This window comes from Seriola aureovittata, chromosome 5 (assembly GCF_021018895.1).
Source record: "Seriola aureovittata isolate HTS-2021-v1 ecotype China chromosome 5, ASM2101889v1, whole genome shotgun sequence".
NCBI classification, from domain to species: domain Eukaryota; kingdom Metazoa; phylum Chordata; class Actinopteri; order Carangiformes; family Carangidae; genus Seriola; species Seriola aureovittata.
Genome location: NC_079368.1, coordinates 3,260,194 through 3,283,065, shown reverse-complemented (window position 1 = coordinate 3,283,065; position 22,872 = coordinate 3,260,194). Strand labels below are relative to the sequence as shown.

General features: G+C 43.0%; 1 protein-coding gene across 3 annotated transcripts in view; it reads right to left on the bottom strand.

Moving 5' to 3' along the window:
- The window catches only part of LOC130169851 (tenascin-like), a 57,821-nt gene extending 37,604 nt beyond the window's left edge, over positions 1 to 20,217 (bottom strand). For 2 of the 3 annotated variants that reach the window (XM_056376877.1, XM_056376878.1), the window contains exons 1-6: positions 19,806 to 20,217; positions 7,363 to 7,938; positions 4,895 to 6,115; positions 1,487 to 1,750; positions 1,278 to 1,393; positions 599 to 752 (exon numbers count right to left, since the gene is read on the bottom strand). In XM_056376877.1, coding sequence (XP_056232852.1) covers positions 599 to 752; positions 1,278 to 1,393; positions 1,487 to 1,750; positions 4,895 to 6,115; positions 7,363 to 7,846 — 2,239 coding nt within the window. In that variant the 5' untranslated portion in view covers positions 7,847 to 7,938; positions 19,806 to 20,217. The remainder of the gene's footprint in view (positions 1 to 598; positions 753 to 1,277; positions 1,394 to 1,486; positions 1,751 to 4,894; positions 6,116 to 7,362; positions 7,939 to 19,805) is intronic. The other variant, XM_056376880.1, reaches the window with a different exon arrangement.
- Positions 20,218 to 22,872: the final 2,655 nt, after the last annotated feature.

Sequence of the window (22,872 nt, the reverse complement as noted above, 5' to 3'; positions counted from 1 at the left end):
ATAGCACAAACAGCCCCCACAAAAAAAACAAAACAAACATTAATTATTGCACTTTTCAAGCAGTGGTAATAGTTCTCCAGTCAGGTCCCAATAAACCCTTGCAGAATGCAACAAGGTGACATCATTAAAAGAGCCACGAAATACTAACAACTTATTTCTCATGCAAAGGCAGAGTGAAAGAAGAGCTGTGATGCCCATTTTTGTTTCATGACCCAAAGTCTCCAGCTTCCTGTGGTTCCACACAGAATCAGAATCCAGATAATAAAGAAAAATGACTGGTTTTCACCTCATTATCAAATTCTTCTTGGTATTCAATCCACATGTTGCCACAACAAAAGAAATCTGGGCTGAGGTGGTGCAGTGATCTTTTTTTTTGACACATTATCAGATACATTTATCAGAAGACCCCAATTTTCCAGAAGCGAGGGTGAAATGGTTTGAGGAAAAGTAAAAAAAAAAAAAGACATACAGTAAAGGGTTAAGTCAGAGAAACGAGTGCAAACAGACTATACGCTCACCCTTCTGGAATAAAACCATTCCAATAAGTCTAAAACAAAAGATTGATAAGCCAGTTAGCAGCGTGAATGCGTACACTTACTTGTGAAGACGTTCTTGGAGGCAGGCGGTCCACGCTTCTTGTTCTTCACCACCTCCAGTTTGACCTCGTACTCCTGGCCGGGCCCCAGGCCCGACTGCTCAAAGGTGGTCTCTGGACGGCCAAGGGAGTTAAGAATCTCACCATCCTCCTCTTTCTGCCAGCACCAAAACACAGCAGTCATCAACCACTTCAAAGACTAGTCCTGGCATAATGTGAGCAGTGGGGGAAAGAAACATCCAAATCAAACATAATGGCGCTCTGGGTGGCGTTTGGACTTAAGAGTTGACAGGGTACTCAGTTTAATAGTGTGGCTTTGAGTAGATCTCAGTGGCACTGTTTGGAAAGGTTTCTATGAACACTCAGAAAGGAAAATAAAGCAGTAAACAAAGTAACATTTGCTATGTGCTGTATGGGGTCATTGAAGCTGTCAGGACATGCTAACAGCTTTGACTGCTGTGTTTTTGCATTCTGGCTTGGCTAAACCACTTTCCACTGGATATTCACTCTGATCCTCTTGTACGCACATTAGGGAATTACTGAATTTGAAGACGGGAGTCTGGAGTGATTCATATATGGTTTCTACCCGAGGAAAATATGGATAATGATGTGGTAGGCTCTAGAGTTCAACCACCTCCTGGAATACAGAAGCCCTATTAACATAATGGGAAGCAGGACTCACTGTATTTCTGAAGATGAGGTTCCAGCCATCGAAGGGAATGTCCAGGGGGTCCCACTGTACCTCCACTGACGTCTCCCGCACTGACTTGAACTTGAGTCCTTCAGGCTCAGGCAGATCTGGGAGAAATGGAGCAAAAATAAATCTAAATACATTTCATCTGTATTTTTTGTATTGCATTTTGTACATTTCCACAGAGAGGAATCACATACGTGTTGCAACCCTAGCACTGACGGGAACACTCCTCTTGTTGCTGAGAACAGCGTAGACGCTGATCAGGTACTCCACACCAGGTTCAAGCTCCCGAACAGTGGCCATCTTCTGGTCCCCAGGCACCTGCATTTCTAGCTCCAGACCTCCTGCTGCTGTGGGCATGTAGGTGATCAGGTACTCGGTCACACGCATCTCATTCTCCCAGGTCAGGTCCACCGTCTCTGGGTTGACCTCCACTACTTTTAAGTCCTTGGGTGGTGAGACTGTGGAGAAACACTGAAAGTCAATCATGTGTATTGAAGATTTTAAAATGTGACTAACATAGTGATGGAGGTTTTCTCCAAGTACTGTTTTGTCAGAAATGTCCCCGTAGGTAGATGAGCTGACTCGCTGAGCATTTTCACAAGTGACAGAAGACAGATAACGTCAAGTTGATGCCTCGAGAATTTGGAAATTGATTTACTTTATCTCAGCTCATATTTTGCAGAAAATATACGTATGAACTGAAGACTGAGCACAGAAGTCTGTAAAGTTCGTTGAAAGCTGTTGTTGTTTTATAATACAGACTATTCAGGGATTTAAGTGGTTCTTTCATTGACTTAAGATAGGGAAAAGTTAAAGAGGGACAAAATTCATACATAAATTGATATATGTCATGTTTAACACATGAGTGAGTGCTTTGTAGACATTTTCATGCAATGCTTGATCTGAGCTGCTGTGCAGTCGGAGATCTATGGAACTTTCTGACTGTCTTCACTGTAGATTTACCCCTCGCCCCTCATCACGGGCAAATTTTCCAACAGCAGAAGTTTCCAACACCGCATTTCAACTTTTTTCCAAGTGAATTCTCAGAAAGTAGCTGAGCAATATACACCGAAGCAATTCACTGTATGGTCAGTTGCAACAGGAAATCAAAACTCATCTTCCACCATTTCACAATCACATTGAATAGAAACATTTTCGATCTATATGTAGAAATAGAGACACTACCAAGAAGAAAATGTTCAGATAATATATTTGCAGTGTAAAGAAATACCGAACATGGCTTCATCAGATGCCAAAATGTCTGTATTTCTGGAAAAGGAAAAATAAGATGACACCCAAGTACTCATTATTAGATTCCTATTAAAGTAAATTTCCACAAAAGTATTACATTTTATATTTTCTTAGATGCTAACTGGAGTCAACCTTGAGTGTCTCTTGACAAAGCCCACTGTATATTTTTCTCACTATATATATATATATATACACTATATATATATATATATATATATATATATATATATATAAAATAAAAGACAAAAAAATGACTGGCAGCATTCTGAACAATGTCCTGTAACTCATACAGGTGCTTTTTGTCATCTTTCCCATGTGTGTCTAATGAAACAGATACTAACGGCTACTAACTGACCTCCACTCAATACTGTGCCTCAACGCATGGTGCGTCGACACAGACAGGCTGAATCCATATCTCTTGATTTCACCACACTTTTGCTGTCAGAACAGGCGCCTCCCCAGGAAGGCCAAATTCACCATTTAGCAAGTGCACCAGGGGGCTCAAGTGGATTAATATGTACCATATTTATTTTTGAAGGCATCTGCTTTTTTCATTTTTGTTGTATAAGTGTATTGATGTTCTAAGACTTCATATTTCACAGATAGAATATGAACTGGCTGAATAATATAGATTAGTAATACTGTGTAGGTATGTTTTTGTTCTTCTGTGGTGTGAGGATTCTCAGCTGAGGGTTGAATATTGGCATAATATTGTGTGTGGTAGCATATGTAAACTGAACTTTTATTCACTGAGCCATTTTAGCATATCTTTTATGGTTACTATGTAATCTCATATCATACAGAAGTTGCCAATATCAATACCCCTAAGAAACATTCATCTCCATAGAAACACATGAGGTCTTTAAGTCCCATCTCATTCCCACCTTACAGCACACTTCATGCCCCTTTCGGTCCTGCGGCCTCGCAGACCTAGCATGATGAGTTAAGACATCACTGTACATTTGGGGTTTAGATTTAGCCACAGATGAGTCAAGCTGCTGCTGCTCTGCTAATGAGCCTCTCATGCTACACCTTCTACATCTTATATACTGTGTGTGTGCGTGTGTGTGTGTGTATCTCTGTGTGTATGTTGTTTTACCCTACATTAATGAGTATTTGTGTATGAACAAGTCAAATGACTCACCTGAATCACCTGACTATGCAGCAGTGGCATAGTCAGGACTTATAGAGAGGCAAGCAAAGCTGAGCAAAATATTTTCCATTAGCTGAGACTGACAGACTTCAGTAACAATGCAGAATCCTGTATTTACTAGCCTCAGTGTTGTTCACCTTTCCAGGCTCAAACCATCTGGACAGGGGAGACGCGGGAGTCGTAGCATTTATTTACTTACAAACAGCTTGAAGTGCACATACATGGCACTGTATGTACTGCTAACTGCTAACTAACTAGCTAACTCTCTGCTCCTGTCGGCAGCCGTCTCTCTCTCTCTCTCTCTCCCTTGCCCGATACACACGCAACCTACGTACTGATCTATTCCTGAAAGGAGCTGCTCTACTCCTGTAACAAGAGTTTGTCTCAAACTTTACCTTACACAGAGATGATAAATTAATGTCATTTGGTTTACTTGCTACTGTTGTCTTCATGCCTAATGAGCAAATTCAGTTTCAACAGACGTCCGCGCATGCGCATATGTAGAAGCTGAGACACGGACAGCTTGACAAGCACAAGCATCAGATACCAGGTTTATCCTCAATACGCATGCGCAAACTGGGCGCATTGACAAACTCCCTTTGTCAACGGGACACGGTCACACCCACGAAAATAACAGAAACAACAGGTACAACGACTGGAAGTTAAGCTAGCTTGCAGGGTAAGGGGTAACCGTGACCCTGCTGCCTCCGCAAGAGGGCAACAAATTACATGATGAATGCAAACATGTATCAGATCCTTTATGGGACAGAACGCTGTTCTGAGATCAGATGTAAGAAGAGATATCACTTCTACCTCAGTATCTCTATTTTTAGCTTTAACTGGGCAAACACCTTGCTTACCTTGCTTGCCCTGATGACACACTGCTGCTGTTTAGTTTTTTCAGCTCTACCATTTTAGCGTCATTCAGCTCGTTGTTTTGTTATTTGGTCAGAAAGCTTACTGTTAGGTTCAGTGTCAGCAGCAGAAGACAGTTGCTTTCAGTGAAAAAATTCAGATTTTTTACACACTGTACACTGCACGTCTGTTAGCAACTGACCATAGTGGACCCGCCTAAAAGCAGAGTGAAAACTGGACTGACCTGCGATTTGTGGATGTCACAAGTAGCAGAATAGATTCATTCTATTGCTGTAATGAACCTATGGAAAGCTACACAATGTGTATACGCTGTCTGTCTTACCCTCAGAGCAGTCCTCTCCAATGAAGCCCTCATCACAGACGCACACTCCGTTCTCACAGCGTCCCTGGTTCTGGCAGTCTCCCGGGCAGGTCAGTATGGAGCAGTCCGGTCCGGTGAAACCCTCGTAACACACACAGTTGCCATCGACGCAGTAACCTCTTTCTAGACAGTTTTTGGGACACGTCTTCTCACTGCAGTCCTCACCAGTGAAACCCTTGTGACAAACACATTGTCCGTTCACGCAGTGGCCACGGTCCAGGCAGTCGTTGGGGCAAGTCAGCTCACCACAGTCTTTACCTGTGAAGCCGGCGAAGCACTGGCACTTGCCGTCCACGCATTCTCCACGTCCCATGCAGTCTTTTGGACAGGTCTTGATGCTGCAGTCCTCCCCAGTGTAGCCCTTATCACATACACACTGTCCATCAACACAGCGGCCCTGATCTTGGCAATTGTTGAGGCAGGACAGCTCGCTACAGTCTTCACCTTGGTATCCTATATCACATACACACTCTCCGTTGATGCACTGGCCCCTGTTGCTGCAGTTGTCAGGGCATGAAAGGATGGAGCAATCTTCACCCTCAAATCCTGGATCACAGATGCACTTCCCATTGAAGCAGTGGCCTCTATCGTGGCAGTTTTTGGGGCAGGTGAGCTTTGAGCAGTCCTCTCCACTGTAGCCGGTCTGGCACAAACACTGGCCATTCACACACGTGCCACGATTGTTACAGTTGCCAGGACAGGTGAGTTCGCCGCAGTCTTCCCCAGCGTAGCCGTCCTCACAGTAGCAGGTGCCGTTGATGCAGCGTCCACGGTCGTAGCAGTCGTTTGGACAGATGAGTTCGGAGCAGTCGAAGCCCGTCCACGGCTCCTCGCAAACACACTCATCCTCCACACAACGCCCGCGGCCTAGACAGTTGTTGAGGCAGTTGGTCTGGGTGCAGTCCTCACCGATGAAGCCCTCTTCACAGAGACAGGACCCCTCGACACAGTGGCCGTAGTCACCGCAGTCCAGCAGACAGAGCTCAATACCGCAGTCATCACCACCAAAGCCCTCAAAGCATTCGCATTTGCCATCCACACAGCGGCCCTGGTCCTGGCAGTCATTGGGGCACTCGGGTTCAGTGCAGTTGTGGCCCTTCCATCCGGGCTCACACGTGCAGCTGCAGGTGTCAGTGCTCCAGTTCCCACGGCCATTACAGTAGGGCTTTATGGACACTTCCCCTTGAGGAGGGCAAGAAAGGGAAAGAAAGTATTTCCAAATTATTCCAATGTGATCGCAAATCATTCAGTATGGCAGTGTGTACATCCACAAGCTCAAGCCTCATATCCTTGAGCTGCATCAAGCAGCGTCACAGAATACAAAAAGAACATCAGCCCCTTCAATCGAAGGTGAGAATTAGTTTTGAATGAGAGAAACTGTTCATGCAAATTGGGTGAATCCATATAAATTAGTGGAATACTGAACTGATCAGTGTAGTTTTACTAACAGGATTACAGGATCATTTTACATGTTTTAGGCAGTTAACTAAAAACTGATTTACTTTTCACTTGCCAGGTTGAATGTAGTTTATCACAGTGAACATTGCATCTCTTGTATTTTTTGGTAGAGTTACTAATATTTGGTTGTTTGCTATTATTTGTGTACAGAAGCCAAGAAAGGCCATACTCCATCTTGAGATAACAGAGCTTTATTTTCTCAAATTAACGGGGTAATTATTCAGTTATCTCGAGAGAACAAAGCTCCGTTATCTGTTATTCCCAGATAACACTGTAACCTCGAGATAATGACAATTATTCCGCTGTCTTGACATATCAAAGCTCTGTTATCGCAAGATGTTATCCGGGATAAAACGCGTAAACAGGATAAAAAAATATTCGTGAGTATGGCCTTTCTCAGCTTCCATATTTGAGAGGCAGTGAGGAAGAGGGACAGGAAACTTGTAGAGGGGATGAGAATGACACAAATCAGATGTCGGGTCCTGTAATCCACAGACAGGCAATAATGCAACTGACAATAAACAATAATGACTCACTGTAATGGATTCATTATCTCAAGATAATTTTGTGTTCTGGCATGCTGACTTCCATACCATGGTAAAAAAAAAGTATGGAAGCCAATGGCTGTATAAAAGGTTGGCTGATAAATCTATGAACTTATGCGTTTTTAGAAAAAGGGATGACAGTAATGTAAAATACAGTCAATTTGTGGTTAATGGACTAAAAGATGCAAATCCAGTGTTACGGTCTCATGAAAATATTGCCTGTGGCAGCTTTTAAAATTATGCTGCATTCATTCCCTTATTCCCTAAATCTGTATTCATGACTTTTCTACACTTAAACATGATTTACTAGAAGCCCTTTAGAAATTAGATTTCACCCGAGTTGCCTACATGCATAGTAAACATTAAAGTCACTGGCATTAGAAGACATTAATTACAGTCCAACAGTGCATACAATTACAGTTGTACCTGTAACTTGGGCGCCACAGCAGCCTGCCCCGCTGCCACACTGCTCCCTCAGACTAGACAGCTCTGACTCCAGCATCTCCAGCCTGTTCAGGATATCTTTGATGTCTGGCAACTGGTTCTCGCAACCGCATGCCTGCTTGGGGATATTGATGCGGTGGGTGAAAACAATCTGATTCTCGCCGTCCACCGTTTGCTCCATGTGCTCGGTGTTCTGCATGTCCATCGGGGCGCTCTTGTGCTTCGGCTCTGAACCTCCAGGCGACTCGAGGTCCACAGAGCAGAGGGACGTGGAGGGGACGTTGATGTTGTAGACGTGGTTGAACACTACCGGCTGGTCAGGGTGGGGCAGGGTGAGGTTCTCCTGTGTTTTCTTGGGCATCAGGGCCTCCCTGCGGTGGCGGATGACCTTCACCAGGCCGGCCGTGGAGAGCTGGAGGAGCAGGGCCACGGTCAGGCAGCCTAAAAGAAAGCCTTTCATCTGCATGATGACGGCCTGGCTCTGCAGCTTCTGATGAAGTAGCAGCCGTGTGGAGAAAAGTCTATTCAAGTGTCAAATTGTTGTTCTTGTCTTGAGTCCTAGAAGGAGGAAGATTCATGTTTTACTCTTAATTGTTCACATGTGTGGAAAATAGCAAATAGCCACATAAAACAGAGGAATTCACACAGAATCCTGTTTGATATTCACTTCTCTGCTTTGCCCTTGCCATTTGGGATCGATCGAACATATTTCCATCACACACACACACACACACACACACACACACACACACACACATACATCCACACCATGGACTATAGCTGGCGTGAAATATTACAGTATCCCACTAAAAAGCAATTAACCTTCTTCTGTTGCCCCCCACAAAAGACCACTTCCAATCCTGTTGCTGCTTCTGACCCATTTTAGCCCCTCTGCTCCCAGTGGAGTAGACACACACTTAATGGATGACATTGGGGCATTTTTTTTTCACAATTCGAGCACCAAGAGCAGCAATTACTGCGGGGACGGCATGTGACCTTGGAGATCTGAAGCTTTCTTTTTCCGATCATGTTGAGACAGGTTGCCACAAACAACACCTGCATGGTGGGGAGCCTCCTCTTTACGCCACAGTCCAGACCCGCAACCCAAGCTGACAGATTAATACCAGCGTATACTTTACCATCTGTGTTTGTGCAAAGACCTTTTGTGCTACCTGCAAATGGGCAGGTCAGCATTCCCGGACTGCTCTCTTGACAGCCACTAGGTTTTTCTTTTAGTACTGTAACATGATTCTTATTGCTCCCACCTTCTGAGACATGATTCTTTTAAAAGGTCTGCTGGAAAAATGTGCTGAGGTAGGGGCACAGAAGCCAACCTTTAAACCAGATGTTTTTACTTGCTGTTTGATGTTAGCGTTAAATTAAATACGCTGGTTGGTTGAAGGTATGCCCCTAGCTACATGTAAGTCTGAGTCTGTCCCGTCTTCTACATCGGTTACGTTAGGTTAGGTGTATTTATGAACAACAGGGCTGATTCTTAAAGCATTTTGTTTCTCTAATAATCAGATTTTCAGTTATTTATACGTAGGAAGCTGATGGAGGACTGTACTGGAACCAAAGGGGAGAACTAAATTATGAATATAGATTCCAAGCACAGCTAAAGTCTGCCTGTTTTTCAAAGTGTCTGTCTCAGAGTTTATATTGCAACTTTTACCCCAACGGACGTGCGGTGCAGACGTGACAACTATCATTTCCTACCTGTAATAAAACCAGTGTGTGCTTTGGCATCTGTAAAGGTTAAGAGTAGCTGTTCGCAGCCAACGTGAAAATGTCTGGATAAGCAGATATGAAAATGCAGGATTGCAGGCATATATAACGTATTCCAAGCCTGTGTTGGAATATGGATGAAGGGGTTTCATTTCCTCTGCTACTACCTGACTAAGTCACACTGATGAGTGGAAACACGGGGGCATCTTAGCTGGGCATTTTCATGTGTGCAGGAAGGAGGGGGGGGGGGTTTGACAGTCAGCAGGTAATATTCCAGGAAGACATGCTTGGTCTACTCATCCCAGCCTGACGTGTGATTAGGAAAGCAGACAGATGAGTTCAGCTTGGAGGGATCCCACGGCTTCACCCCACCCACCCTCCCACCCAGCCCTCCTCATCCCCCGATTAGACAGGAAGGGATGAGCGCTTCAATGATGGGTAGACTGTAAAAGTGCTAATGTAGCTTGCTGATGGGAGCGCTGAGGATCTGGCCCCTCAGGGATCCGAAAGAACCTCCCCCTCACTCGCTAACACGCTATGTCACACTGACACGGCCACACACACACACACACACACACACACTCACGCACGCACGCACACTCACACACACACCAATACAGACACACCACTGTGCCCAAGCATCACAAACCAGGGATTAAATCACAAAATAGGCAGAAAATTGCTTTGAGTTGCTGTTAAGGTTTTAGTTTTGGCCGAATGGTTGGCTTTCCCACTTTGAAGGGTGGCTGCTCTCCACATGGACCTCTGAGCGAGGCAACCCTGAGAGACCAAAGCAGGCTTTGTCTGAGAATCTGTGGCTCTGGCAAAACTCAGCTTCATTCAGAAATAGATTAAGAGAAGAAACTTCCACAGAGTCTTGAGAAATTGTTTGATTTGACCTTTTCTCCCCCTTCGCCGCCATCTACTAATCTTTAATGTGAAGCCACAACAATCACAATAAGAGAATCTGAGTGTGACCCTGAGAAACGCAGAGCTGATCCCTCTGTTTGGACTTCCTTCATGGGCACCCTGTGGCCCTGGCATTATGCTAATGCAGCTGGTTGCTGGCACCACAGACATGGACTTGATACAATCTGACTGCTGCTGCTTTGTAATTCCCTCACTTGGTTTTGCTCTATAGTTAGCTTCTCAAACAGCAACAAAGCTTGTTGCCCGCCTTGTGGTCAAATGTGAGGAGAATTTTATCAGGGGAAACCTGCTGGCACATACACATATTGTGCTCGGGAAACACTTTAAGTTTTATACGTCTCACAGTGAGAGCTGGAAATGCTTTAAAGCTCTACTGGGGGTCCGTTTCAAAAGTGATTAGGCCTCTCACTGTCAGAAATGTTCAATTCATTTTATGCTATTGTTGCAAACAGCCAACCCTTGACCTTAACCCCAACCCTGAAAACCAATTCATTGTGGTCTTCATATTCCCAAGCTCACGGATCATGCGTCACAACCAACAAGTCAACAAATCAGATTTAAATACACAATTTTTTGTCATTCAAAATTGACTCATAATAGTGTTTTCTGTTATATAAAATATATTTGACCACTGCTGAAATGGTTCATATGACAGTTTTCTGAACTGCAACTCAAACTACTTGGTTGAGGTTAGAGAAAGATCACACACACAGAAAGGTGTTATGAACTCCCAAATCCAACCAGTCCTCCAACCTGAACCAACGTACGTCGTTTGTTCACCCGTCTGATACGACCCATAGGAGTGTTGCCTTGGTTTTCATGGTTACGACAATAAACACGCCAACTGTATCGAGAGTGTTGGACCTACGTTTGTCGCCATGGTTACTATAATAATAGTCATGGCTTGGTTTAGGTTTAGGCAATAAAACTACTTGGGTTAAAATAACTACTTCCTCAACATTAAATGAATTTTGTTGTCATGGTTAAAATAATAACAACATGGTAAAATGTATCAAACGGTCATAGAAAATAGAAACAACATAAACTGCTACTTCCACATGGGAATCGAACACCGCTCTCCTGTGTCATATTCTTGTGTTTCGTTGACCCATCCATCCACCACAACCTCCTCCTGATGCTGACTTTATCGCTTTATACTGCGTCACCGCACTTTTCCTTTTGTTCTCGTCATAATTACTACAGCCACTAGATGTCGCCTAGCAACAAAACGTAACTATGGGTCATAATAACCTGCTGCACAGACGACCTACGGGCTCATTTTAACAATCTCCCCAAATATCAACAACACAACTTGTGTACCTGAGCATCAAACAAGCTGATGGATTGGAAAAGAAAAATGTCTTCATTAAAAGAAAAAAGCCACATGAATGTAACAGATGTGTTTGCTCTGGTGCAGCCTGGTGAAGCATGTTGCAAGCATGTAAAAGCATCAGATCACTGTACATTGTGTGTGCAACATGCAGCTAAAATGCATGTTAATGGCTGCACAAACCTCCTTTGACAAAAGTTGACACTCCTCCATGTGTGCAGTCCAAAAGAAACAGAGGCATCCACTCAAAGAGTCTAAAATTTACAATCCACAGAAGCGTCTCCTTACATAATCCTTGCCTCTCTAACATCCCTGATTTTCCCATTAGTGTAATGTAAAAACCATCGCACCTAGAACCAGCTCAAGCAGCAGCAACTACCTCCATCCTTGCAGGAACTTGAAGTGTTTTCCAGCATGTCCCTAGATGTTGTGTCTTTTTTTCCCTGCCATGTTGTGTGAGTCTAAAACCATAATCCTTGAGTGAATCAAGAGAATGTATTTATTTCACACAAAGGAGGACCAAGAGGATCAAGATAAGAGTAAAACCAGGACAGTCCAGTCAGCACAAATCCCCATAAGCTACTGGATACCTCCAGTCCAGCATGGCATGCAAAGATCTGTCTTATTATAGTGGTCTGTCACTCAGAATTGATCTCGTTTCCACTTGGACAGTCCAGTTTAAATTGAAATAAATAAATCCTGGATGGATGATTACTTTACCAGTGTTATTTTTTTCCTCCGCCTCTCGCAGGTTTTACTTTCAGTTTATTGAGAGATTGATGAGAAGACTTTCTGTCTGGAGACGATTGCAGACATCTTATGCGGAAGTCAGGATTTCTTTAAAATTCATCCAGGAGGACCACATGCTGACAAACTTAATCACTGTGGTTCACCTTTGCTGAGACTCGGACCATATGGCAGGTCCGAGAACAGAAAACATGTCAGTCAGCAATACGGCTATACGGCTGTTTTGAAGAGAAAATGTCATTTGTTTAGGACAAGAAAGAAAAAGAAAATGAAGTGTGTGACCCGTCTATCATTGTGTTCAACAGCAAAGTGTGTACAAGTAGACCAAACGTGGAAATGCAGTCAGGGCTTTTGACGAAATGAAAAGAGCGAGATTTGTTAACAGTCAGTGGATAATGGCAGCAGTGTGAACAGATGCCGCAGCATCCATCTGTAAACGCGACAACAAACAAACTGAATAATGAAGCAGTGTGCCCCACTTGGTGTGTAAAAGCTGTAAATATTCAATGACCACAACTACAACTCAAGTCCCAGGACTGTATGTTAAACAGGTCTGATAGGATGCACACACGCTTTCTTTTCATTTCTGAAGAATTTATCAAGCTTGCTTAGTTTTGTAGGTCACCCATGACAAAAACTCAGCTTGCCTTCTTTGGTACAGAATCCAAATCTGGGTCGCTGTATAAGGACTGAATGAAGGGTTATTGTCTGGGGCTCTTTTCACCTTGAGATGCTGTCACACTATAACATGGGAAAATGACCAGGAAATTGGCCTCAGTGACAGACACTCGCTTCCATGTAAAGAGTCATGAAATAAAGGTATTTTTTTTGAAGAGCTATCTAATATCCCACAGAGCCACAGATCTGATGATGAAGATATTCATCATAATCAACTTGCCTACAAGGTGAAAGAAACCTCCCACGTATGTCCTGAGCTGGAGCAGGTGAATATTGATTTGGATACTGTATCTCCACCAAGGTCATGGCCAGATAGATAGTGAATAGCTGAGGACAGCACTATGCCTGTGAGTTATAATCATCAAACACAGAAATGAATTTCCAGGAAGAGGCATATAGCTTGAGTTAACTGCTCGACGCGTGATCGATGGTATAGTTGTTGCTGCTTCTCAGAAAAGGTTTTTCAAATTTTATCACCTCATGCTCTGGAACACACACGGCACATCTTTCTCTCTCCGCCTTTTATGACCGATGTGGCCCTTGCTGTGCTTCACAAAACCCAGACGGCATAATAAAGACGCAAACCGCTCACTTAACGGCCAAAAGAGATGCAGTATTAGAAAACCAGACTGAGTAGCAATCATTATCAACTCATTTCATTGTGGGGAGGAACGGGGAGGTGATACGAGGCGTATGAGCGCGAGATATCGGTTGAAGCGGAGTGTGGCAGTGATGTGGTCAGGCCCGTGACATTAGGACACAGCTAATTGGCAGACAAGCCTCCGCTCAGTCTGCTCCTCTGGAAAGTCTTTCAGCTTCTGACAGATGCATATTTCAAAGGCAGGTGAGGTTCAGCAGGTCAGCAGCACACTGACACGCCTGGCCATAACAGATATGGCCTGGGCTCAAGAGTCTGTCATTTCCGCGGTAACGGGAACCAGCTTCATAAATTGATTAATTAACATGCTTTAAATTATGAAACAATGGCAGATCGCCACCTCACCATGTTTTATTTCCCACTGTTGTCATCTTATCATTTCCAGCAGCAGCAGCAGGCAGCTCTTCTCTGTCTCTTTGTGTAAATAGGCACCAGTTCGTTAACATGTTTAAAGCTGAATTGATTAACTGATTAGTCAATCATGAGGAAATGAATTCATAGCAGTTCATTTTTCACATCATTTTCCATACAAAAAAAAAATTGTGAATGTCTAATCATCTTGTGCTTATCTTCTAATATGTTACACATCAAACTTGAATCAAATTATTAAGAGAACAATTGCCTATTAATAATTAATCACTAATGAAAATAATCATTTGTTGCAACTCTAAACACGTCATGTACAGCCACTTTATGAGGTGACAATATGTTAACATATTGTTCTGCTGCCCCCAAGTGGCCAAAATCAATTATCAGTACTTCCAGGTCTTACTGTCTTCAAACAAACGGGAAAAATATTAAATTACAAATATTTTCAAATATTTTCAAAACACTGGCAGATTATTCTTTTTTACTCATCTCAACAAAATGACTTGAAAGATGGAGATTGCAGTGACAATTTTGAAAATGACAATTCATATTCTAGGAATTAATTAGGATTCAAGCTAGCCAGGCTAATTATTGTTGCATTGATGAGTGTAAATTAAGAAGTAACATATAATTAGATGTAGGTACAGTTATTATATTCAACCTTTGTCTAAGGTTTCCCTCAGTTCTATTGCTCTGAAAAATAAAATCTGACTGAAGGCAGTGACGTGAAATCAATAAAGCATATCAATACTTTCACTGCAATTCTCTCTGTTATCATTATTTCCCACATGGTAAACAGAGATGAAATGGGGAATACACTGTTTTTGATGGAGGAAAAAAAAGATTGGTTTCATCAAACCGAAGCTATGCTTATTGGCTCTCCGCTGTGACCCCATTGGATCCGATGACACAGATAGCGGGGGAGTGGTGGGGGTAAGTGTGCTCATGGCTGATAAGGCGGACGGGGAGGCTGGATCTGAGATACTGGCAGAAACACTTATCTGGATACTCAGAGAGAGTGCTGTGCCAAGGCTGAGCCCTATCACACTCACAGAACCGCCAGAGTGATTTGGAGCCAGAGTTGACATGTCTGACTGATACCGCACCAAAAAAAAGTCTGTTTGCTCAACCAAAACCAATTTCCGACTTTGACACCAAGATATGGTGAAAACGAATGTTGAGCGAACAGCAGTGCTCATTGGGTCAGTTGTAGCGCAGACAATGCAATCTCAATTTTTTTTTTTTTTTTTTTTGTGACTTAACTCGCACTACGCCATGAGACCCATCAATTTTCTTTATGGCTCTTCCCCTGCGGGGCCTCCCTCCTGCGCTGCTATTCTCACTGGGTCCAGATGGAGAGGTTAGATGCTAGTCATTGTTCATGAGGTTTTTAACATGCTGGGTACTGGTGGCCTACTGTTTATTAGCCTAACCCCTGTGTGGTGTGGAGGCTTGGCCGCCTTTACAGCAAATCCACCTGCTGTTTTCTCCAGACACTTGTAAGTGCGTAGGCCTCTGTTCTGCCTACTTCCTCTCTCCTCTGCATTTACGCTGCAATTACTATAAAAATCTGACTCATACTTGGCGGCTGCCTGCGTTGTAATGCTACACAGAGGTATTGGTGTTGTCTTCTGGGAATCGTCTAAACTTACCATGTAACCAACACCTTCCCTCTCGGGTAATGAGCTGCAAGGTGAGAACAGGGTCTCCTGACAATCTCAAAAGAGCTCTGGCTGCCTTATTTTGTATGATTGCCGCTTCAAGTGAACTTTTGAACATGTAATTGCTACCAGTGTATTGTCTTAAGTGGCACCAACAGCAGACTTGACATTGAGAAGTGTGAATCAGTTGACCTAAAGACCGAGTTGAAACTTAGAGACCCAAATGTCTAGATTCTTGTTTTTATGAACCCTCCCTTTCTATTTGGAATGCCACGTTTCTTATACGTTTGAGTTGTATGGGTCTAGATTGGTAAATTAAGTCATTGGAAGGAGATTTTTTAAAGTAGTATGCTAAGTAAACATGGGGTTTTCAAGGCTTTTCAAAACTGCACATTTCAGCACTTTACACTGGAGGTTTATGGGTTACTTCCATTCAAACAGGCTGGAAAGGATTTTTTTTTCTCCCCACTACAAATGGAAGCATGCATGTTGGCTGTGATACCCAGACATCTGTTTGTCCTTGTCTGTGATGAAAGTCTGAAGCGTGTTCCCTGTCCAAATTGGGAGTGCCTTCCATTCAGACACTTGTATGAGCCTAATGACCCGAATCCCCAGGGTCGGCTCTTCATTGGCTTCCCCGGTTTTTTACCATTTTCTCCAATTTAAATTGTCTACCCCGCTTCAAAAGGACCCCCATCATGTTCCAAGAACATTATAGCTCATGCATTCCAATGTGCAAAGTCACTGGTGGTGGTAAAGTGTGAGTGAACCAAGTATCTACCACATGTGTTCATCTATTGGCTGCCCCAATGGAGGGCTGGGCAATACAAAGGCATTCCGGATCCCACAGCTCCAAGACTTCCACTCCTTTCCCGTTACACATTAGCATCGGAGGAGCATTAAAAACCATCTGGGATGCTTAAAAGACTGGATTTCTTTGAGGGGGGGGGGGGTCTTTGTTCTGTGGTGATGGCTAATCTGACTGGGGAGGACTGGGAAACAGGAAAAGACTGTGGTGACTTTGGTGGGAGAAATACACTCACTGGTGCAAAGTCTGAGTCTTACAAACATTTATTTAAACACAAAAGTAGTGGGTAAAAGAAATCATTAATTCAGTCAAGAATTTGAGTAAACAGGATTTGTTAATCGGGTAAGATGAACTTAATTCAAAAACTAAATTTATACATCAGGTAAAAATGTGACTAAATATGAGTGATATTCCATTCAGTGTCCTTGTGGGAAGGGTTACTAGGTTACTTTCTCTCAACAAGTCAGTTTTACTTTGACATTGCTGTGCTTAGTAATAAGCACTCTAATGTTAATGTGCTGATGTTAAGTGGGTCTAATGTTTACCCTATTAGTTTAGCATGTTACACTGTTAGCATTTACAAATTAGCACAAATTAAAAACCCTTAGCGGAGGTTGATGTTAACGTTATTTCTAAAGTAGTGGATAAATCAAAATTCAGATTTGAGCTGATGGTGCTAGAAAAAAGTCACAAGAATCCATCCTCTGAGAACTATGAATATCTGTACAGGAAAATTTGCATATCTATCCTTCAGGCAACAATTCCTGTATGTCTGTTTGACAAAATTTACAAATGCCACACACTTTTAACAACAGATCTTCAGTTTCGCTGCATTGTATGCATCACTGGGTTTCCTGCATTCATGAACCATCTGGACCACAGGTGGTCGTGTCCACTGGGCAGCACAGTCCAGGTGAAATGAACCCATGTATTAAGTCAAACCTGGTTAAATTTCAGTGACCACCACAACGTCTAGTGCGAGCAAGATATTTCGTCAGAAACCAGCGACCATGTAGAAGAAGAGAAACAAAAGGCAGAGGAGGCAGCAATGGGAGTCTGGATCGGCCTGAATTAAAGATGACGTGCATTTAGTCCAACCAAAACATCTCTGCATCTCCCCTGAGTCTTGCCCAGCGTGGGTCATCATGAATACCCACAATTATTGTTTGCTTTCAATCACCAGTGAAGGAGCTAAGTGGGGTTAAAGACAGTCACCCTCTCAGGGAGCTTTGTAGGGCACGCAGCGTTGGGAGCTAACAGCTGTCCAAACAAAGGCCTGTTTCCCACTCATCGTTATGCCGAGTGTCACTATCAGTGGCTACTCATATCCACAGCCAAAGCATCATGAAATGTTAATGTACCAAAGCCTGCACTGCCGCCTACGATCAGATAGCACGCCTGTCATGCAGAGCTAGTCATACGAGCATAAACCTATGCTTGACATATCTGTAAAACACTTGTGAAAAATAAATCCCAATGAAACAAAATCCTTCCAAGGGATATTTCAGATGGACCGGCCTGCGATGAGTCTGAAGTTACATCTGCTGAAGCACAGCCAAGCCGCTTCACTGTGTCTCATACACAAATACCATCCAGCAGACGCTGCCTTGGTATCCTGTGGGTCACCTCTATCACAGCCCACCTCATGTCTCCACACTTCTCTCTCTCCTCAGTGACTCACCCATTTTCCTCTCTCCCTCCCTCTAACCCGCGCAGATGTACACGGCGCTACCGTGACGATACGAGTCTCCTCAAACAGTTTCAGAGGTAAATCTGGATTTTAGATGCTTGGATTCCAGGTGCGGTCTAGATATAGTTTTGTTCACCCTAGCAAGAGCTGGATTGGAGGCTCGTACATTTTGAAAGCAGAGATAGCTCATGTACTCTCTTAAAAGTTGAAATCATAAGCAGTCAAGACAATACACCAGAGCTTTTGCTGCTACAGCCTTACTTGGTCTGGTATGACCACTAGCTTAAGGTGGCTAATGCTCGCTGAACTTTAGACAATCACTGAGTAACTGATACTCCCGACTACCTGAGGGAAGGAGTGAGCCGCTGACTCAGTACGACTCCTCTCTACTTGTGCTACTGTTACACTATATTTTACACTTATCCTGTAATTGATACTCATGACCACAGAGGCTGCTGTTTACTCAGGCTTGCTTTAATTCTTGAAAACTTTCAAGCTAAAATCAAACAAATTGATGCAAAGTATAAATGTAAGCAATTGGCAGCAATCCAGAATCATGTATCTGCTGTGTACATGTATGCATGCATGTATCTCCATCATTCATCCTTCATATTGTCTGTTCGTCTTTCTGCAATCTCCCCGAACAAATGAAGCTGACCTGGAGATAGGAGACTGGGCAGCACATGGAGATGAAGAGTCTGTGACTGTGTGTGTGTGTGTGTGTGTGTGTGTGTGTGTGTGTGTGTGTGTGTGTGTGTGTGTGTGTGTCAGTGAAACTGCCGGTGTACAGCCCGAAGTATGTATGCTTGAGATCTGGGAGAGGAACCAACCAGCAGCATCTAATGCAGAGCAGCTGTCTGTCTCCTGGGTTACACAAGCCTACTGTCTGCTGGCAACCATAAAGTGTACAGCTGGACCTAGTCCGGCAAGCAGCACACACACACACACACACACACACACACACACACACACACTCACACACACACACTAACCCTACCCATCTCTCCTCTTCTAGCCCATCAGACCACAACTCAGCATCAGCCTTAATGCAAGCAGAATAATTCAGCAGATCATCATAGACTTCCCTCTCTGGAGACATTACTCTTTTTTAACTGCTCTGGTAATAAATGGAAAATATCCAGCAAGAGGAAAAAACTTTGACAGTAAAACATAATTGGCACCCAGGTGCATGTAGTAAAGAGCAAAATTAAGCCAGTCTCTGAAGTCCTCTCTTGTAAAACATGAGGATGAATTACAGAAGCTGCTTTTATTGCTAATAGCGCACCATACTCTTCGCTGGGGTGAGAATGTGGCATTCAGCGTGGTCACTATAAGTACATTTGCCATGAAACAGTCAATTAATCGACAGCAATTTTAATTATAAATGAATATGTGTAATTAACCAAGCAAGAATGTCACATTTTGATTGTTTTTTAGGTTTATATCGTTGTAAATGGAATATTTTGAGGTTATGGACAAAACAAATGATTTCAAGATATTAGCATTTTTCAATATTTCTTTTAACATTTTGTATAATAAACAAATGATAAGCAACAGAAAAACTGCTAAAGGAAAAAACAAATCTTTAGTTGCAGCTTCATAGCACATTTCATGAAAAATGACTAATACAGAAAATAATTCCCCCCAGAAAGTTTTAACATCAACTTATATAAAAGTGGTGGGAAAAGCTGAGAGGATTGTGGTCGAAGTTAGAAATGTGTCAAGCTGTGTGGTTCAGTCATCTTAATTAGGTAAAGCAATCAGCCAATTTATCCTGCTCCCATTCAAACACATCCATTCCACGCAGGTAAAAGAAAAAGGTGACTTACCTCACACACAATGCTCACAGCCTCTCCACTGATTAGAAAATGTAAGCAGAAGCAGTGTTGAAGGGAGCCTTATCAGCCAGCCCTGGCAAATGTTCTCACCAGTCTGTATCTCTCAGAGTGCTGACAGCTCTGTCATCTTCCCTCTCCTCTCTGTTCTCTTAGAGTGTTTACTCGAGTCTACCTAGAGAGCCGGCTGATGTGCAGCCAGTGAGGAGAGAGAGAGAAAGAGGGTGAGGGTGAGAGAGGAAGACAGAGAGACAGAGAGCGGCAGAGAGAGAGAGAGGAAGAGAGTGAGTGAAGGGGAGAATTCCCTTTCTCTTAAACAGTAGACCCTCTGCGGTCAGACTCCACTCCCACTTACTGCTCTCTTAAATGCCCCCCACCCATTCACCCTCTCCACAGCATTGTGACTGAAAGCGAAGGAGCTGAAACAGGACGCCTCAAGGCTGAAATGAGAGAGAGAGAGAGTGACTGAGAGAAAGACATGGGGTGGGGGGTTGGGGTTGGACCATTAGCTGCAAATTGAAGTAGCCAAGCCAATGGAAAGCAAGAGATTAGACAGATAGACAGATAGATAGATAGATAGATAGATAGATAGATAGATAGATAGATAGATAGATAGATAGATAGATAGATAGATAGATAGATAGATAGATAGATAGATAGATAGATAGATGGATAGATAGATAGATAGATAGATCAACATAGAAAATTATGACATCACAATTAAAGTTTTGAAAATGCTGACTATGATAACTTGCTCCATTTTCACTGTTGTTTGCTTGATGTGATTTTGCATGTTGCTTTTCATTTAAGTTAAACTTGGCAATAAATTATTTTTTTGCTTCTCGCCTTTCCTATTACACTACATATAATTTGGAACCCACCACCAAACATGAGTACTGGGTCAGGTCTTGGTTACTAGGACCCAAATGAACCTCTATAGTACAGGTGCCAGGAGGGATTTTTTTTCCCACAGTTTATAGCACAGGCAAACTTAGTCATGTTCTTTTAAAGGTGTCATTTAATATAATGGTAGCTGTGTATGTCTTCTTTGATCATAAAGCAGGTCTAGGTTCTATATTAATACTGTGAAAGTGTCAAAGTGCTCAGTCCATAGAGAAATGCACACAGTCTGTATTCAGAAACTGAGCCTTAAAACCAGCCGTCAGGACTTCTGGAACTTTGTGATGTCACTGCAAAGCAGCATGCCCCAAGCCTGGAATAAATGTGGACTCACCATTCAGCCTCGCAGGATTTAATTTCTCTTAGTGTTTACTTGAAATCTGCTGTATTTGTATTGGATCACTCACAAATCAGTCAGCCAATCAGAAGAGAGGCTCAGAGCCTCCTTTCTTCTGATTGGCTGACTGATTTGTTTTTATGCACAGAAAAGCACCATGTTACAGAACTTGTCAGAGGCCAGAAGAAGCCCAAAAAATCCTGACAAGCTTTCTGTCAAGACATTGTAAATGGCTATGACACCTCCATGATATGATATGACACCTCCATGAGGATATCACTCACGGATATCTTCTCGGCCATGCCACTATCAGGTTGGGTCATATTGTTTGCTGTCTTCTGCATCATATCCAAAACATGCATGCATCACTTCCTGTGACTTCTTTGTGTGTGGACGCACAATTTGGAAAAGTGGATTTACTTACATTGAAAACTAATCTATAGAAAAAAAATTAGGGAAAACAAATGCAAAGGATGGGGGCAGCTGACAAAATATCAGCCATAAATGGTATCTAGTATGGTACTGATATAATGAAAAAAGGATTAGGCTTTAGTATCTTTGAATTGGAGTTGGACATGTCATACTCATGTCATTCATGTCACTGGCTCTAGTCATTTTCTGAATGTCCAACAAAGCCCAACAAATCCAGATGTAATCGAGATGGTGATTATGTTAGTGGAACAGCTGAATGATGGTTTCCTTGCCACTGACTCATCCATTCAACTGCTCAGGCGGCAACCACCGAGTGGAAACCTGACACACTGGATCAAAAAGTTGTGTCAGTATAACCATCTCTTGATTAGAGTTTGCTCGCGGTACCATGTTCACTGGCTGCAATTACCAGCCGTTCTGCGGTCAAGAATTTGATGTAAACAGGCAGAACCTCCTCAAATAAACACAGGAACAAAGAGCTCAGGAGGATCCTGCACCAACACAATCCACTATCCAGAGGAAGAAACGCCGGCTTCAAAGGGCAGAGAAATGCACATCAAAAGATCCACCATGAGAGCCAGTGTGGAGGATGGCGTGACACTCATTAATTCAGAATATGACCCCTCAGACTGATCATACAGGGCTTGGCTGGTGTTGATGACGGTGGGGGAAATGATAAATATCTTCACAGATGTGTAGGTTTTATTTCTTGCTTGATGTATCATAAAAGAGCATCTCAGTAAAAAAATTGGAGTTTGTTGAGCAAACTTTGAAAGGTGCTAGTGATGCAACCAAGTCATTCTGAAGCTAGATAAATATATGTTTTTCTCGCTCATGTTTAACGGCCTTTGGGGACGTACGCTTTCCCAATCTCAAACGCTCAACATGTTGATAAAGATTGGTGGTATGTGAGCGAAGATCCATACTGAACACCAGTGGGGTGTGTGTGCTGAGTGTCTCGTCTAGGCCGAGTAGAGCTTTTCTCAGCAGGGGAAATGATCCTCATCTTGTTGCTGAGAGCCGGTAGCCAGTCAGGCAGAAAAGATCCTCTCTAATCCTATATACAGCACAATGGCACATATGTAGCACGGCTATCGGGTGATAAAAAGCAAATTCAATGACTCGAGGGGCCCTAAATTCATTTTCATCCTGCTCCCCAGGGAGAGGGGGAAATCTATAGAGTCCAAGGGAAAAGATCTTTTTTTAATGACTTCTGGATGTAATGATATCATTTAGATGAGATGATGGGTTGAAAGCTTGGCTATGTATAGCACCTGTTTTAAATGACTGTAAATGTAGATTCCCTGCATCTCTCCATCTGTTCCTTTTCTCACCTTCCTGTCACACACTCTCTCTCTCTCTCTCTCTCTCTCCTCCCTTTCTCTCTCCTTC